The sequence below is a fragment of the Diadema antillarum genome, unplaced genomic scaffold (assembly GCF_040938485.1).
Source record: "Diadema antillarum isolate AM-2024a unplaced genomic scaffold, OU_Dant_1.0 scf00000086, whole genome shotgun sequence".
NCBI classification, from domain to species: domain Eukaryota; kingdom Metazoa; phylum Echinodermata; class Echinoidea; order Diadematoida; family Diadematidae; genus Diadema; species Diadema antillarum.
Window position 1 is genome coordinate 2,049,929 of NW_027270975.1, and position 20,142 is coordinate 2,070,070.

General features: G+C 38.1%; 1 protein-coding gene across 1 annotated transcript; it reads right to left on the bottom strand.

Annotated features, from left to right (window-relative positions):
- Positions 1 to 6,843: 6,843 nt before the first annotated feature.
- On the bottom strand, positions 6,844 to 19,065 carry LOC139717986 (actin-related protein 3). The gene is made up of 12 exons (XM_071629475.1): positions 18,911 to 19,065; positions 17,369 to 17,424; positions 14,971 to 15,095; positions 14,548 to 14,658; positions 13,632 to 13,727; positions 12,346 to 12,453; positions 11,732 to 11,875; positions 10,949 to 11,122; positions 9,724 to 9,816; positions 8,787 to 8,912; positions 8,114 to 8,197; positions 6,844 to 7,235 (listed from the first exon to the last, which is right to left on the bottom strand). The coding sequence occupies exons 1-12, from the start codon at positions 18,952 to 18,954 to the stop codon at positions 7,140 to 7,142; spliced, it is 1,257 nt and encodes a 418-aa protein (XP_071485576.1). The 5' UTR covers positions 18,955 to 19,065; the 3' UTR covers positions 6,844 to 7,139.
- Positions 19,066 to 20,142: the final 1,077 nt, after the last annotated feature.

The following is a 20,142-nucleotide window of genomic DNA, read 5'->3' on the forward strand; positions in this document are numbered from 1 at the left end:
AACAACCAAATGCCAGAAATTGGCTTGAAGCAGGTTTCTTGTGAAACACTGTGTATCTGATGTCAACTCATCTGTTTGTATGATGAGAAGAAACTACTTTGATGATCAGTGACTCTCAAAAACTGTACTGGGGACTGTAAGGCATGTATCATTTTGCTGCAATACAGCCAAGACAATAAGTAAGTTTCATTAAATATCATGGATATGATGGGCCACCGCCATACATATCATGATGTCTGCATCCAAGCTAACATAAAAAATGATGTAACAGTATCCCTAAGGGAGGATTGGAAAAACATTTTCAATGGATGAATGTCACCTACCCTCAATTAAGTGATATAAGGCTGGTCATCCAGTCACCAATATCCTGATGAGAAAGAAGAATCGATGTGGCAGTTTATCTTATGAATGCCATGCTGTTTTTAGGATACTAGGTCAATTTCAGAACTCTGCTGTGTCAGGTTTTTCTGGTTGTATTGGTTGGTTTTTGTTACATGTGTAGGTTTCCTTTCATCAGTGTACCAGGAACTATCACAAACCTGTGTCCTTTCACACTGAAGATTTGGGGATTTCCAGAGCATTTTAGAATCTTGCATGGTCATGACTGACATGTTTCATAGTGTTCAAAAACAGCGAGAAGATAGCTGGTTTGCCTTCAAATTCTATGAGAAGCAATAATTCTGCATTGTGACTAATTCTATGTTGAATAGTGTGGAGACATGGGTCTCCATATGAAACTGTATCTTTCTTCTTTGTCTGCAAAATTAGAGAGTACATCAAAACAAGCCCATTGATTCGTCACCTAGATATTCAGTGATGGCACAGTGAAGGAATATTTTGCTCAACCCCAAATTGTCATTAAAAAAATCTCTGTGCTGTAATTACACTGTATGCCTCCAAGGGATTAATCCTTTCACATTGGTGTCTCCTTGTACATTCATCCAGCTAAAATAATCACATGAAATATACAAGCTGCATCAGTATTCATTGTGAATGTGGTATATAAGTACATCTTTTGAATGCTTACTCCCTATACATAGTGTTACATTAAGAACTCCCACTGCAAATGATTTTAGTTAGTATATACTAGCAGAAAGAATGCTTACATTGAATAATTGTACCTTCTTTTTTTTTTCCTTTGACAAAGTCCGTCAAGAAAGTCTTGCAAGAAGTGGTTGCAGAAAACAAAGTTCATTTTAATGTAGGTTGTATATGGTTATATATAAATATATATTTACTTATATGGGTGTGTACATAGTTCTGCTATTTTCTCTATGTAAATTATAATGGGCATATATTGATTTATCAATTACCAGTTTCACTAGGATGAATATGTGTGGTAAGGAAAGTGTCCGACGGAAAAGATTACAGCCGTAAACTTTGCACAATTTCAGAGACATGGAAGGCGGCTCTTGGGAGAATTTACAACATTCTTGCAGAAGACCAGTTATTTTTCATCCAAATTATGGCTGTGGAAAGACACATACTTTATGCTCAATGGCCGAGTGGCATTGAATACTTATACTAACCATGTGATGTCACATGGTCCTGTGTAATGAAGTTTTTATACCAAATGTGTACAAATTGAAATTAAAAATGCCAAAATGAAAGATCGAGTTTGCAGCTGCCTGATTTGTGCATGCTGATTGATTCTTACTATGATGTGATGCTGATTGACTCTTGCTATGATGTGACATCAATACACTGCAGTTTTGGCAGGACATAATACAGAAATATATAGAAGAGAGAGTAAGAGAGAGTATGCAGAGAGAGAGAGAAAGATATGAGAGAAATATATAGAAGAGAGGGTAAGAGAGAGTATGCAGAGAGAGAGAGAGAGAGGAAGATATGAGAGAAATATATAGAAGAGAGAGAGAGTATGCAGAGAGAGAGGGAAAGATATGAGAGACATATATAGAAGAGAGAGTAAGAGAGAGTATGCAGAGAGAGAGAAAGATACGAGAGAAATATATAGAAGAGAGAGTATGCAGAGAGAGAGAGAAAGATATGAGAGAAATATATAGAAGAGAGAGAGTATGCAGAGAGAGAGAAAGATATGAGAGAAATATATAGAAGAGAGAGAGAGAGTATGCAGAGAGAGAGAGAGAAAGAAAGATATGAGAGAAATATATAGAAGAGAGAGAGAGAGAAAAAAGATATGAGTACATGCACATGTGTGTGTATGTCTATACAAGATATCTCTTTTTCTGTCTATTAATACACAATAACCTTGCATGAGTTTACATCTCATAAGTCTATTCATCAAAAAAGGCCTGATTTTTTTTCTTGCATTTATTGACTTTCATTACATTGTTGACTTACACGCAAGTTAAACTTTTTCATGCAAGTCAACATATTTTCTCTGGTCCTATGTGTGTTCGCGAGGTTTACCATCTATATCCTCGTACATCGTTGTTTCTGCAATAACTTTTGACTCAAGTATTGTCCAGAGTTTTATGCCCAACCCACAGTACCAGAATTTATATCGTTGTTTCATTTATTCAAGTATGACGTGCATCTAAAAATTAGATTCGTATGAAACACAAGTTCTACATTTTGAAAATGAATGGTGCTCGCAGCTGTACAGTACATGGCCAAAAATGATACAAAAAAGCACAGTAATTAAGACATATGAAAAAAAAAGTTTGGTTTGATGAGTTGGAATTTGAGATATGAAAACAAAGGCTAGACTCATGATGATGTTTCTTTCTCATCCTGTGACTTTGAGCAGATAATGTACAATAATATATTTTGCGAGGATTTTGCAAATTTTCTATCAGGTGCTATTCACGTATTCAAAAACATGCGAAAATATCAACTCTGATCCTGACATGAATGTGACTTGCACACATCATTTCTCTGTTCAGTACTGTTTTTTGCAATCACAAATTTAACCTTTCATGATTTTTTTTTTGTTAAATATATGGTGTATACAGTACATCTGTTGTTATTAAAGGAAATAAATGTTGTGGGAAGCAAATTCATTGGCCTAAAATGATAAGGGCGTTAAGGTGCCTTGAGCACTATGGCTCATGCGGCAACTTAACGCCCTGTCATTCTCACCCAACGAATTAGTATTGGCAGATGGTCTGGAAGAGAGCCTAGCTCTTTGCAGGCTTTGTGAACCCCTCTTTGCAGGCTTTGTGAACCTTCATCACAATAGTCGAACATCAACTTCCTGATACAATGTCTTTGAAATCCCAGACTCTCTGGTTTTCGACGTTGATTATCATACAAGTGTATCTTAGTCTGGGTGCCAGGGGCTGAACCTTGTTTTACCATCCACTCAATGTTTTTTGGTAGTTTTATCCTACAGTATTTTGAGTGTGCTGAATATGAATCTGGATGAGGCAAGTCATGTATCCATGAGGGTTTTCAGATACTCAAAATGGCAGTCAAAATGGCCACCAAAACCTGAAATTCCTATTCATTTTCTTATAAATGGTATTCAAAATTGGACAAAAAATGAGGTTCTATGCTAGTCTATGAGAATTATAGTCAATTTTTAACAGAAATGGAAACACTTTAGTGTAAAATCTGCAACATGTTTCTGTTGGGAAGTAAATCATGTGAAATTGTAGGAGTTTTAATTGAGTTTGAAATCACTATTTTTTTCTTGTCTTCTCGATGTGAACATGTTCAGATGATAGAGAAATCCAGATAGGAGATGGCTAGATAATCAGGGTTGGACTGTACACAGTTTGTTAAAACCACATACAAGCTGTACAGTGTACAGTCCAACCCAAGTTGTACAGCCATAGCAGGACTGGGATCCATCTGGATATATGTGATACTGCCGGATCATCAAGATATGCACAACCTCGATACTTCTTAACGAAGCAAGTTGTGTCATTTTTGAAACTTTACTATGGGACCAAAGTGGTAGACTAAATTTCATCCTCCCATTACAGTCAGCTCATTTTCCGCATTTCCTACAATACAAACAAACAAACAAAAACACAAACAAACAAACAAACAATCAACCAAATAAACAAATAATCAAACAAATAAACAAACCAATAAACCCAAACAACAAATACACACATCTCAGACCATTTTTTTTTCTTTCAAAAGTGTTTGCAAGTGTTCTTTCTTTTTTATTTGCACCAGACAATGGTAGAAGGGAAAGAGATAAACATATTAGTGTGACAGTGTGGATGTCTGTCACACACTACATTTCACAAGAGGATGATGAGTTTGATCATGTCAATGGAACTGACGAATGTCTTGGGCGGGTCATTTTTCACTGGAGTCAAAATCGGATTTCCACTCTTGCAGCTGCTGAGGGAGCGGTGAAAGCGTGCCACAAACTGGAAAAATGGAGAATGCCACCTTCCCTCCGGCTCCAAAACCTCCAGCGCTTGCCTCCATTTCCTTCTTTTTGAGCAACAGGGTGTATTTGGGCAAAAGTTGTAAGATTTATGTTTTATACTTATAGATTTCAACCGATGCCTTTTAGCTTCCATGATTAGTCACTGCTTGAGTAAATAGATTACACTCTACTATCTGTCATCAACTCAGGCACTTTACTTCAGTTGTACATCAGATACAATGAGAAGACAAAAAAAAATAAAAAATGTGTAAATCACAAAAATCACCTCTTCAATGGGTTAAAATACTTGATCTTTAGATGCCATAATGGAATCACACTGCTCTGCTGGGGAGACAACCACAGCTACATTAACAGAACTCAAAATTATCTTCCATTCACTAATTTTTATCCACAAACTGACTCTGATATCACTTTAAACAGCTGTGTGACATCACATTGGGCGTGAATGCCCTCTGTTTTAAAGACTCAATCAAATATTTCACCAAGCAAGGGACTTTTTGTTTACAGCAGTCAAATCAAGATTAGGAGGACATACTTAAAAGATGGCAAAAGACATAACATAAATACACACTTACTCTTACCTGTTTGTACACAATTGGTCCAAATTAATATTCACACATACAAGTGTCAAGTTTTAGTCTCTCCTCTAAAATCACTCCTGAGCATTGTGCACATAGGAGGAGAAATTTATCAAAGCCAATGGACAGGAGCCAAGACTCTAGCTTTACATTATTACTGCCCTAAAAAGTGGTTAAATCCACACAATCTTTTTTGATTGATCACTTGTCAAAGAGAATTGATGCTCACTAACGGGGCAGACCACCTCCCATCTTGTTGGATTGTGACAACATGCTTCACTCTAATACCTCTACAAGAATAATGCCATTCAGAGCTGTTCTCATTTTTACCTGCAGTAATATCAGAAAGTTTAAATATTTATATACCTGCTGAAGATTCAGACCCATTTCTTAGTGATACTGAAAGTTAAATCTCTATGGAAACAATGACGAACAAGTATGCTTTACATTATCCTGAGTGAGTTTTTTTGTTTGAAAAGAACATTTTGTTCTAAAGAGCAAAAAATCATGGACAAAATGAATGAATTCAATATCTTAACTTCACACTGTATTCTGTTCCAACACTCTCCCATATTCCACATTGAACACTAGTCACTACAAAGTCTGAGATAGGCTAGTCATTTGTTGGTAAGACGAGGCGAGATCTTTCAATCCTGAAAACTTTGCTACCTGCTGGACTTACAGATATCTGGTGGTTGTTTGGATTATGTGCAGTTACAAGATGTGAGAAAATATATTATCACATGTCCTTCGTGTTCACATCACATTGTGTAATTTCTCCTACACGAGAGTGGATGGTTTATGTACATAAGGAATAAAGAGATCTCCTAGGAAAATGATACTAGGATGGAAAAGAAGACAATTTTCATTTTCTATTTTTCTTTTCGCATCGGATAGAGAGTCTTGATCATCTTATGATCCAGAAACAGTTTGAGGTAGACTGTTGTCGAAGGAACATATAATACTTTGTTGCTTCGACATCAATCTCACATCGTGGGACTACGCACAACACAATATGTATACAATGCCATTTTAGTTTGACGTGGGGGAAAAAAAAGTGAACTTCAAAAGACAAAACAAACAAAAATATCATAACATATTCAATATTACATGATAGTATCTGATGATTTGTTAGATTCACTTTCTAAGTACATGTTGAGCAGGTTCAGTATTGTAACCATCCCGAGAAAACACTCATTATCTGCCACGGTAATATATGATTTGAGATCATCTTCCAAACACTATAACTGGTATATTATCGCTTCTCGATTTATTTCACTTACTGCCTACAAATGTTCAACTTTTTCAATCAAGCTACCTAATCATGTTTGGATTGTCTACACAGGTCACAATTTAAACAAAAAAAAAAAGAGAGAAGAAAAGTAGAAAAAGTGATTTGGATATGTCCACAAGGTGCCAAAATTTATAGATTCCAGTGACCTGCTATAAAATGCATGCAAACAATGCAGATTTTAGTGTTTCTCCTGTCTCCAATGTTCTCCATATAACATCAACTTATCTTTATTTGGTAATGATAGCATAATTCATAGTAGCAGAAATGCATCTATAAGTATAAAATAACATATACTACATGTATTGATAAACGGCTATCCTACTAGCCACTCCTCCGTCAAGTGAATTCTTCGTTCACTCTCTCGTAATCACCATCCATCTCTCCAGTTGACGACGCAAAGCCTGGCTAAGATAAATGGAACGTATTTTGTCTTCGCTTCACGACGATCATATCATACACAGGACCATATTCAAATTTGGTATCAGTTTCAACTACGCTTTAAAATGCTTTTGATTCAAATCATATTCAAGGCTCTAATTCGGTCTATGGGTGGTGTAGTTTATGTGCCATCAATAAGGAATTACCACATCAGTCATATTCTGTAGAATTATACCGAGCTTATCAAAATAGATTTTATCACAATAATAAGAGGGATTACTCCAGTTAAGGTAATCTGACCGGTTGGGGAGACTCAGTGGATGCTAACTTGCTTCAGAGACTAAACTGGCTGAAACTTGACAGAAATAGGGATGGTGATGACAATGATGTGACAATAATCACTCATCTAATCAGAGTGTGTGATGACTATTTTCAACCCATTCTAGTTATACCCTCTCTCTCTCTCCTCCTCCAAATTCGCTCTCTAATAACTCTATCTGTCGCCCCCACCACAACGTCGCTCGGTCCTGTCTCGCTACCCCCACCGCGTCCTCCACTAGGCCATGGTTCCGAAGACGGGGTTGTGACGGCAAATGCTGGGTCCATATTCATCATACTGAGCCTTTGTGTGGGAAGCATTGTAGAACTCGGGCTGCAGGACAGATATGGTGTACAGCAAAGGAAGAAATGGGGAAAAAAAATCATATTAAGCCAATGGGAAGAACAGGAGATGGAGAGAAAAAAAAAGCTGTCAAACGTTCAGGGGGAAAAAAAATCCAATCACCATCAATTACTGAATGCAATACATATTTCGCAAAGTTTTTATTTCTGCGAATTTTGAAGGTCAAGAGCTGTTTGTGAAGTAAAAACATGTGAAAATAACAAGTCTAATCCCAACACAAATGTGACTTGTAAGCACATACTTCTCCGTTCATTACTCCATGATCGCAAATTCAAACACTCGCAATGTTGTCGGGAAGTCGTCATTTGCAAAAAATTAGACTCACTTAATACATGGCATATACGGTTATCATCACAAAAAGATCAGGTTGATCAGGATGAGAGCTATGTCCTCTATTGAACAAATTTAGAAGTCAAGGTATAAATTGTAAGTCATCCAGTTGAAAACAGGGAAGTGACTGCCGAAGACAGGCTGGTGTAGACAGATTTTCATTTGTTGATGTTGGAGACCCTAGTGGCCACTACATACAGGTGGATGTTGTATACAGGTAGCTGCTACATAGGTGGGATCTTGCTGTGTATGAAGACACACAAATGTATCTTCACTACAAACTAGAGCAAACATCTCAATATCACTACAAAACCAGAAATATTTGCTCGACTACCGGTAATTTTTGGCCCTCGGCCAGGTATCTGAGATGAATTTCCTACATTTAATTCCACGAAATCAAAATACAAAAATAGTATTACACATAATATGTACAAAATTTGCATGCTTTTATTTTCCACTTCTACAGTACGGCTTTGGTAACATTCTGTAAACTTATGTTGTAACTTGACTCAGCTTACCGTGGAAGCCAGCATGCTGCCTCCAAACCAGACAGCATACCGCTGCATGTGATGGGTGATAACTGCCGTCTCAATGGGCTTGGGCTAGGGGGGAAACAACACGGAGAATAAAGACATCTGATTGGCTGCAGCAGGACTTATCTCTTCATGCATAAACAAATGACTTCATAATGACGGCAGCTCATGAGGCAATAGCCAATCAGCTTCAAGCAGGGGCCACGGAAGTGTGGGGGGGGGGGGGGGAGCTACAGCCCCCTCCCCTCACATACATGTTCACACACTTTTGGCTCTCGGGAAAAAAAATCAGCAAAAATTATTCAAAACACAAGAAAACTCATGACTTTGCGGGGATCTACCCCTAAGATTCTTCTTGTCAATATACTCAAAAACGTTCCTCTGTCCCATCAAGCATTTATTTATTTACATGAATGTAATTGATTTCTTTAATTCCGTTTTATGAGAAGTCCTCTACTGCTAAAGCAGAAAGAAGTGGACAAATAAAAGATGTCCCGCAGAGTCTCCAAGCTTCAGCTACCAAAGGCTCTGCTTCACAAACATATGATCAAGAGTGACTTCCATAGTAGTCTGTACTCATCTAGGTCATCATCTTTACATGACCTCAGTCAAATCCTACATACGTCAACACACTGCGAGGCATGATGTACACGCTTACCTTAAGTCTGCCGCCACTGAGCTGCTCACTCAGCTTCAGACGACTGTCAACGATCTTCTGGACGTCACGCTTCAACCGTCTGCCGAAGTCACGGAACATGGTGGAGCCACCAGAGAGGACAATGTTCTGAAGGGTACGAGGGAAGCAGAAAAAGAAAATGTTTCATTTCTTACTCATGTATGAAGGACACTTTCCTGTGTTTTGCAATGCGCCCTACACTGACTGAAAAGGTAAGCAGCAGATAGGGTGAGATATATTTAAATCAGCTACTAGCCTCATGGATGTCACATGTTTTTGTCTGTAAATTACATGAATAACATAAATTACATACAAGTTGTTATTTTTTCTTTGCATTTTGTGTTTAACTGTAAGTTCTTTCTAATGGTAAAATGATCTAATTTTCAAGCATTCATCTTTTTTTTACATGAATTAAACAAGAGCTAATGAAGAAGTACAAATCAGAAAACATGAATATGTAATGGGAGAAATGTTATCTGGGAAGCAAAGTTTGTCTGCGACTAAGTATTCTTGTTCACTATTAAGAAATGCGAGCCTGGCCAGCTTGCACGTGTTCAGAAATTGCATACATGCTGAAACTTACGCAAAATTTGGCAAGGGGCCACAATTCATGGCAACATAATGAACGTAAAAGTTTTTGCCTGCATAATCCAGTACATGCAGTATACTCATAATGTTTTCATGTTTGGCAATTCGTGAAAGCTTCATGCTGCAAATAAGGCTATCAGCTCCAATCCCAAAAGTTTCAATGCTGCGAATGTTTATGGTTTGTAAGAGTATTCACCCGTTGAAGATGAGTCCCGAATATACTCGCTGGAGTCTATGGGAAATGCTTACTGTAGTGAAATCAGCCCATCCTCAACAGGTTAAGGGGGTGGGGTGGGGTGAGGGAGGTAATGAAAAAAAAAAATGAACTAACCTTGTAAAGTGGTCGCCTGACATCAATGGGACAGTTCTGGATAACAGTGTCCACAATTTCTGAGATTGGTGTGGTGAAGTCTGGGTTGGAGAACTGTAGGTGGAAAGAAAAGATGGTCAACAGAATTCAGTGGACATGCATTGAGCACTCACTTCAAAAGTTCTAGTCTGTGCTCTGGCATTGATCATGTCATTCTCACTCAAAATACAGTATCATGATACAATACTCTAATCCATTTCTTATTCAGGAATAATGCCATATCATGTTTATTCCTGAACAATTATGTGAGAAACCTCTTCTAATGTACAGGACAACCTTTCTCTGCAATAGAGCATATCTAAAGCTTCTTTGAACCATTACCATTTCCACTATCACCATCATCACAATTATTAACTTCACTGACACCACCACTACCACCACCATCATCATCACCAATATCATCACCATCATCTCCATCCTCAACAACTACCTTTACCACCAGCTTCATCAGCATCACTACCATCATCACTATCGCCATCATTACTGACACCATCACTACAACCACTTTCATCATCATCACTACCATCATCACCATCACCATCATCACCGACACAACTACCATCACTTTCATCATCATAACTACTATAAACCACAATCACAATCATCATCATCATCATCGTCATTGTCGTCATCATCGTCATCTTCATCACCATCATCTACACCACCACCAACACTGAGCTACCAACTTTTTTAAAAGCCTTTCAGTACTTTGATGGCTGAGAATCAGTAATTTGCACCTTTATTGAGTGAAAATAAATCAGTTATCCTTAACAGTGCAATAGAATACATCACAGACAATGATTTCTAAAATCAGTAATTTGCTTGTAACCTTCAGTATTCTTTCCCAATTTCAGTAGAAATTACTGAAAATCAGTACTAGTTGGCAGCTCTGCCAACACCATCACTGCCACCACCATCATCATCATCATCATCATCATCACCATCATATCATCATCATCATCAACAACACCAATACCACCACGATGATCATCATCAATTTCATCACCACCACTACCACCATGATCATCATAAGCACCAATACTACTCTCACAACATCCATCACTCCATCACCATCACCATCATCATCATCATCATCACAATTTCCACAGTTATCTTCATGTTCGCAACAATCATTGCACTGTTGAAATCACTACTATGAGTCAACATCAACAGCACTGGCCCTTACCTCAGGGTGGAAGAAGATTTCTGGTCCGAGGAACCTCTCATAGGCCACATCAACGCTGAACTTCTGCTTCGTGATAGAGTTCACACCATCATACTTCTTGATCCATTTAGCAGGATCTGTGTCATATTTGGCAAATTCCTTGGCGATGTCTGGACAGATGTAACCCCATCGTTCCTATTAGAAAAAAAAAATGAAAAATGAAAAAGAAACACTTTCAATCAATTCTGCTAAATACAAACTCACAAAACCTTTCTCCTACATTACACGTTTGGGATGCTCCATGAAGTCTTCAGAAGGAATTGGCAAAAGAAATGAAAATTTGGTATTAGGAGATGCGCAAGACTCTAGGCTCAAAAGTCTTGAAGGCCAAGGTGCAATTTTCCTCGGTTTGGAAATGATCACAGAATAACAACAGGAGAGCTGAATCCGCCCCATGTGATTTTTTTCTGCTATTAGGGTTTTTCAGTCTTTTTAGGGGTAAATCTTGCTGATATTTGTTCAATGTACAGGTATTAAAACAAACAATTACTGAAGTTGAAACTCAAAATCATATGATCTTGCATACAGAATATGTAATACACAATAGCAAGATTCAGTCCACAAGCCCATTTGCAATGGAAATGCAATGGAAATCTAACACTTACTACAGACATGTGTCTGCTGCCCTCTATAGAGGAAATCTAGTGAGATATAATGAAAGCTAGCCACAAGAACATTATTGAGAGAAGGATTTGACTGGTAGGATGTGAGGGTGGGGTGTTCTCCCTCCTACCACCCGCCCACCTTGATTGCCTTGGCTGTCTCCAGGGACTGCTCTGGGGGAATACCCGTCTCTCGCTCCCTAAGCAGCTGCTGCACAAAGTATGTGATGTCACGACCAGCGATGGGGATGTGTTTGATGCAGCTCCCGATGACGTACCCCTCCGCCTAGGGGACAAGGTAAAGACACACCCAATATGGCTGAAAATACTCATACTACATGTAAAGATCATTATACAAAGGTATATTTCAAACATTAAACTTCACGTCACAACACTTAAAATTTATCCATCCCTTGTATATGAATACAAGGTTTCAAATAATGAATCTGATACATTGTCAATCAATTCTATATTATTGTCACCATGCCTAGACCCTAGACATTCACAAATCAGTGATAATGTTTTTGCTAACATAAGCAAGTCAACAGTTACACTCCGTTCACAAACACACACACACACACACACACACACACACACACACACACACACACACACACACACACACACAAACACACACACACATACACACACACACACACACACTCGACAAGTTTTGACATGCACCAAAGACAACAAGTCTTCACACACAGACACACACAGCACATCCAACAAGTTTCCACACTCTCTTCCACCTACCACTGGTATAACGTGAGTAACACCATCTCCACTGTCCACCACAATACCGGTCAAGGATCTCTCCGACTGCTGTCTAGACGTCCATGAGGCTGCTAACGCTAGCACAGCCTAATTGGAAAGACAGGAAAAATTTGATTAAAGGGGATGTAATCAGAGGGTACAATTCAAAATCAGCTTTCTTTGTGACAACTTGGGGAATAACCAGCTCTATACTTACCAAAGCTTTAAGTTTCAATGAGAAGTCAGTTTCAGATAGAACTAGGATACATCTGTCCATAACCTCATCCCAATGATGTGCAACAAGAACTATTCTATGAAAGGGTACACTCATGGTTCATTGAAGAACCATGGGTGTTAAAAGCTGGAAAAGCTAGCGTGTTGTGCCCTAAATGCTACAAATAAATCAATACAACTGCTTTCATCACAAAATAATGGCATACTAAATTTTTTTCTGAGATGTTTTTCTGAGAAGGAAATTGCAACCACATCACTAGGGAGGTTCTTACTTTACAAACTCACTTGGTGTACTGCCAAGGTCTTAGAAACATTGTCTGCAAGAGAACTTTTTGTCTTTCTTTTGTCTATTGGCTCTTAAAAAAGTAGCATCTGTATAGAGAATGTAATCATTGATCTCATCAGATTAAAAGCAGTATGGGAAAGGTCAATTGTTCAACTAAGCATGCCAAGCAGGTACAAAATTATGAGATCTCCTTTAAAAGACAAATTAGCTTGTAGACTATTGAAAAGTTCCCAGATATGTAGTCACTAGTTTTTATACATTATGCAAGTGAGTCTCTGTTGTTACAAAGAAATTATGCATCATGCTGTGATTTATATGAATACAAATTACTCCTCTGTGCGTAAAGAAACAATTTACAGACAAACTCAGGTGGTGCTGTCTTACTGATCACATGGAATCAACTCATGACTGTCAGGTCATTTTACCAATAGAAGTCTGATCTCAGCGATGCTAATTATCCATCTTCCTATACTCTTATGTTACCAATAATGGTCCTAGAAGCTAAATTGTTGTCTAACCTATGCTGGTAGTGCCTTTCTCTGATCAAAGATACTCTATCAATCTCATTCATGCTGGTTTCAATGACAGTAATGATTGTCTATGTGCAACAATTCTGCCAGGAGACTAAGCCTCTACATTTCATGCCTAGATCACTTCACATCGAATCACATACCTTTGTCACAAATATCTGCAACTGACTTGTGCAGGAATTTCTCCATGTAGCATGCATTACTGAGGATTCATATGACCACTATGCGGTACTTACTTGGACGGCTATGTAGAGACCCGGAATGTTGAAAGACTCAAACATGATCTCCGCTAGATACTCTCTGTTCTCTGGCGTGTTTAGAGGAGGCTCCGTCTGATAGGGAAACAAAATAATTGTACCGGGGAGGTCAATGTAGAGGTCAAAGGTCGGATGGCAGCCACTACAGGCAATAGAAAGGCATTACAGAAAAATCACTGAAAATATTGGCTGTTGGTCTTTGTAAGTATTTGTAATGCTTCTGATTAACCAGTTCAAACATCAATTTCGGGCTACATAGCCCTAACCTTCGGTTAGCTATCTATTGCCAATACTGTGGGATCATCCCACTAGACCGACACCCACGAGTCATACAGCCCACTAGTTCGACATTTAAAACAGGTCCATGAGTCATACAGCCTATGAGTTTGACATTAGGCAAATAAAGCCCATGAGTTCAACACGAGGTAAATAACAGCCCACGAGTTCGACAGATACAATACGGGGCTTAATGTGTCGGTCTCGTGGACCTTGTTAGCTTAGTGTCGAACTAATGGGGTGTATGACTCGTGAGCTGTATAACTCATAGGCTGTATGGCTTGTGAGCTGTATGATTTGTGGGCTGTATGACTTGTGGGTATTGGTCTTGTGACGTGCACCCAATACTACAAGGTACACTTATACTTAGCAGCTAAGAAAAACACTTAACAATTTCACATTCATAGAGAATATATGTGTATGTGGCAGAGTCTAATTAAATTTTTGAAAGTGTACCTACCCTGAAAAAAAAAAATCAGCATTTCATAAAACTATGTGATTCAAAAATTGTCATCTAATAGCAGATAAAGGAATAACAATTGTAAAGCCAATAATCACAATGATTGAAGACGGTGACATGAGAAAAGTAATATCTGTTGAGGTGGTACTGGATGCTTACCAAGAGGAAATAGTGATCTTCTGGTTCCGCTCTAAGATATTTGAAGATGCTCTGCTCAAGAAATCTTTCCATCAAGTCCCAGTCTTCCACGATACCGTGACGGATTGGATACTGGGTGTGATTAAAGGAATAGGAAAGTACAGTGTATGTTTTTCACCTGTCTGTATTTTCATGGTGCAGTAAATAGCCCTTTCAGAAACAACTTTACATTGACTCTACAGAGATATGAACATCTTTGAAAATATGTAGAATAGAAATACAATTTACAAGCATATAATCATTTTTATTAGAGATTACGCAAAGCAAATGTGACATATTTTATAAAGTGTATGAAACATTACAATACAGGCAAAAGTATCACTTGAATTCAAACATCAATCCTGGTATAATGAGATGAATGGAATTACATGGATGACTGCATACCTTGCAGGCATAATTTGGCTTGTCAATGGCCTCATCACCGATGAAGAAATCCAAATCATCCACGCCCCGCCCCAGTCGGCGTGCTGACTGGTCACCAACTTTGGCTGATTCTTTGATAGCGATTGCTGTGGGATGATGTCAACATGAGATCGTCAAAACCAACAACATCAAAAATCAGTCGCGTTTACCAGCAAAAAAGGCATTGTTTTACAAGAAAGCCTTTGCACATGAGCAGTGAATAAAGAAAAGTCTGAGCAAACTCAGACATAAAGATCACAATATCCTAGCGATATCGGAAGGACAGTGTAGGGAAATATCTGCTGGTTTTCATGAGAAGATAAATCAGTGACAAATGATTCATAAGGAAAATTGGATGTACTCTAAAAACTACTTGATAATCATCTGTGGCAGCTATTTAGTGATTTTTATATATTTGCTATTAAGCTCGTATATTGATAGTAATCCTATTTTTTGCTCGGGTTTATATGTCATATGACCTTGCCAATTTTATTATTTTTACTGACTGGTTCCTTCTGTGCCACTGCTTTCAGCCAACTGACTTCCTCTAACAGTTCATTCTCCTTCAATGGCAACAATTGAAATTCATGAATAAGTTTTGGCCTAACCATGGTTTACATTCCTCCATGTGGTCTGCTTTATCACATATCAAAACAGTCACCATTTCTAACTACTCTCTGCCTATCATCAAATCCAATTTCCTCCTTCTTTGCTTGTATCTGTCATTGGACATTTCCTCTTTCTCTTTCCCTCTATCTCTCTCTTTATTGATCTTTTAGCTGTTTGTTTCACATTCTTTTAACCAATACTAAACTGACAAAGTGAAAGCAATTAACTCCACTCTCAGAAGGTATGGTATTTGTTATAAAGCATTCAACTACAACTGAAAGCATTCAACTACAACTGAAACATTCATAAGTGACCATTGCATGGATATTGCCACTGTAACACTTCCATCTAATTATGAACTTTGTTGGGGGGGGGGGGGATGGCTTGTAACCACTCAACTCTGTCAGTTGTCTTTTAGAATTCAATTTTCATTTCAGAGTAATTAGATAATACGATAAGAGTACAGTAATGTGTGTAGATACACTATATACATTATAAGTAATACTGTAGATGAACAATGGTATCAGATGATACCTTAAAAAACAGATTGTCTGAATGGTAAAATGCACTCTTCATGTACACCACCTAATTGAGATTGTCATTTGTCATTTATATACTAAAACAAATATGCAGTACTTAAACTATAGACATGAAACATGCAGAAGTAAAAAAAATGCATTCACAATCATAGTATTCACTAATAGGCAACAGACTTACAGTATAAACAGACAGAGACACACACACAAACTTTTTTACAATTGCATTTATACTAACAGATTTTCCTGGATACGACAAATAAGCTGAATTAAATCGAACAAGACTCTTATGGGTCTAGCGCTAACCTGAGATGCACACTTCCTTTTCATGGCACTACACCTGAGGCAAACTTTTTCTAAAAATCTTGACATTCAGTGATTGCTGGAGGCCCCCTAGGGAACATCCTCTTGATTTGGGGTATCTAGGGCCCTGCCCTAGAGACCCTCTAGCCTTCTAGGAACACCACCACCATATTATGCACAAACTATATCACCCCCCCCCTCCTCCCTCACATATATGATTCCTGCCAAACTTTGCAGTCAAAATCCAGCAACAAGATCTTAAAAAGAAAAGAAAAATAATAAGTTCACACACAACACACGATGGATGGTGAATGATCCCAATACATCACTTGAGCCATTCGGTTCAGGTGCACTAAAGGTCTGTTTAAATAATAATGACAACTTTAATGATACATATAAACTAGAACTAGAAATGCACTCGGAGAGCGGAGACCTCCGCCAAGCAGCTCATTTCCACCTGTATACACGCATGCTGAAAATTACCCTATTTCTCAATGATAAAATCCTCATATCAGCGTAGTGCATGCTGCGCCTCAAGTGCGTGCTCAGTGTACGTATAAAAACCTCAAATACACCCAGCTTGAACTAATTTGTTGGCCCTATTTGCCAATGACAATCCTAAAACAAAACTCAATAAAAGATTCCTGGATCCCGACTGTAGTTGGAGCTGTCCAAATCTTAATCATCTCTTCTATCCCATGTGCTATTATTGACTTCTCCTCTATTAAAGTTTTATCCAAACCTTTTCACAATTTTTGAGATATTTTGTAAACAGACAAACAAACCAACACCAGCAAAAAAAAAATAACCTCCTTGGTGGAGGTAATAATAATAATAATTATAGACACAACAACAAACACAACAACACACAAATACATACATACACACATGTGTACATACTGATTACTCTCTGGTTTGCACACTGTACTTACCTGACGGCATGATAAACTGGGGTTCTGTATTTCCTGCATATCCCAGCTTACAGTACCTGATGCATGATAGAAATACAAACATCTTATACCTCAAAGTCAAACAACTGATAGACAACCAACTTCTATTGTCAGTACTTTCCTGTGTTCTCCTTTCATCCCCAGAGGCAGTGTTAGGTGAGACTTGAAATGAATTAGCAGTATAAATGATTACGCAGGAAATAATTTCCAAACTCGAACTTGATTAGCAATGTTAGCTTCAAATGGTATCCTGTACATTTTTATGGAAGAAAGTTGTGACACAAAGATAGTTCGTGTACATGTAGCAGTGGTATGAAATATGCAGAGCAAATTGCAATGCCATGTACACCAGGAAAATTATTCACTTTATCTGTTATAGTATAGTAATTTTCACTTTATCCATTATAGTATAGTTTATCATATTAAATCAGTTTCAATGATCAATCCTTTAATTACAAATTCAACTCCACATCAGAGTAATTTCCATGTGCAAATGAAACACTAACAACTTGCAGAACAATACTATAATGGCATCATTTTTGGTCACAAAATGTCATTGGGAAGTTAATTTCAAAACAACTTGAACAATTTTCATATGTTAGCAATAAAAGAATTAGAGACTGTTATCTGGACTCTAAACATGGTCACTTTACAAGTACAAACAGTCAAAGGTTTATTAATCCTTTCTAGAAACAACTGTCAAACCATAAGGTGGTATGTAGTTAGTACACAGAATATTTCATCTCTCTGGGCCATAAATAAAGAAAAACTACTGTAATGCATAAGACATCAACATAAAAAAAAAAGAACAGAAATGACACATAAGTGCACAAATAATGCCATATAATTTGTAATAACATGCATGACAGTGCCTGATATGAGACAACTCAAATGTTACAAAGTTCACACTTAATAAGGTCCAAAGAAAATAATGCAGTCTTCACCAAAGACAAAGAGACGACATCTAGATTCTACATGATGACATCAGTGCAATGGGTCCCATTTAATTAAAAAAGTTGCTATGATAGCAACTCTTGCTGGCGTAGCAATTATCATGGCAACAACAAGAATCCAGCTTCCTGATTAGCATGGCTGTTTGCTACTGGAAGTTGCTATTCTAGCAAGAGTTGATGGGTCCCTGATTCTGACTCCTGAGAACATAGTGTATCGGTACTCTTTGCATGTAAATTTAGATCTTGCATTTCCTTGTCAGCCTGTACTGTATGATGGCACACCAGCTAACATAGCCTAGGCCTAGGTGCCACTTCATCTGTCCAGATCCCGTATAGTAATACAGTGCATAATTATCACTACCGATGACACTAACTTATAAGCTTACAATGTAGCTTGCACATCCACATATCACATGCAATATCCTACTACACATCACACGCAACACATAAAGCAATGGGACTATTAATCAACACGGCACGAATGGGAGTTGCCCGTCCCTCCCCAGAACCCGGCATAACGTAAATCATGTAACCTTGGGGAACATTGCGAGAATTTTCAGCTACCACTTACCCAGTCCCTGGGTCGATAACGCATGCAGGTAACCTGCCAGCCATGATTCAGGAACAATTCTGCACCGTGGACGCAGAGAAATTAGATTTTAGGGCCGTAAATTGCTTCCCTGAATAAAGTACAAGGAACTGACTTGGCTTGCATAGGCGGAAGATGTGCAAGTGAAGATTTCGCTTCCTGAATGCGTCTTGAATGGTCATAGATGGCGCTCAACCACTTGTCACACTACACACGTACTACTGGACCGGTTTGTCGAATCGTGAACGACGCCCAGTATGTGCAGAGTTAACTTTTTGTTATCGGGAGGTATTATAATCCACCTCAATAAACTTCAGGAGATTGCAGTTTGACAGGGGGTCTATTCCGCCTCCCTGATTTGACCCCAAATTAATCTTGCCTGCAATCATGACCTCCCTGAATGTCTAAAATCTACTTTGATAGGGCTCCAATCATGGAATATTGTGACGTATCAACTTGTACAATTAAATTGTGTTTTGTCCATCCCTGAAACCACAGATACATGTAAAAAAAAAAAAATTAAAAATTAAAAAAATGTTATTTCATTGATTAATTCATTTATTCATTTTCATTTTGAATAAAGAGTATAATGTACAAGACATTGTTTGTTGTGTCTCCAAATTTCTACTTCTTTGATCTGCACGCAGGTAATCTTCGTGCCTCCGAGGCCGATTCCTTCCAATTTCTTTTTGTCTCTAACAGAGAAATTAAATTCAATCCACCTGCTCATGGAAGGAGGGAGGGGGGGGGGGGGGGGTAAGGATGATGGGGGAATCATTCTCTTTACATGCTCCTATTGGAGTCAATACTTTGTTCTGTTGGGGTTAATGCCCATGAAATTTTTAATGGCTAGTATATTAGTTTTGAGGGTTTCTTTTACCACTTTTTGGTTTACTTTTAGGGCCTGCTTGCATAATGAAGTGGTGAAAAGCTTCAGAGAAATTAACAAAATCTACATAATTGTGTACGTGGGATGTCAACTATCAGAACACCTTCGCCAATGAAATGATGGGTTGGTCATGTTTCATGCCACAAAAATTGACTTCACCTTTTTCACTGACTGCAGACTTATTACCAGTTTATTAATGCGCACCATGATATAAAATTGGTGATCTTTTCTCGCTTTTCATGGTACCTCTCCAAGTTTATCCACATGCACGCATGCAGAGAACGAGTCTTTTCTGAGATGATGAATCTTCTAGCACGAGAGTGAT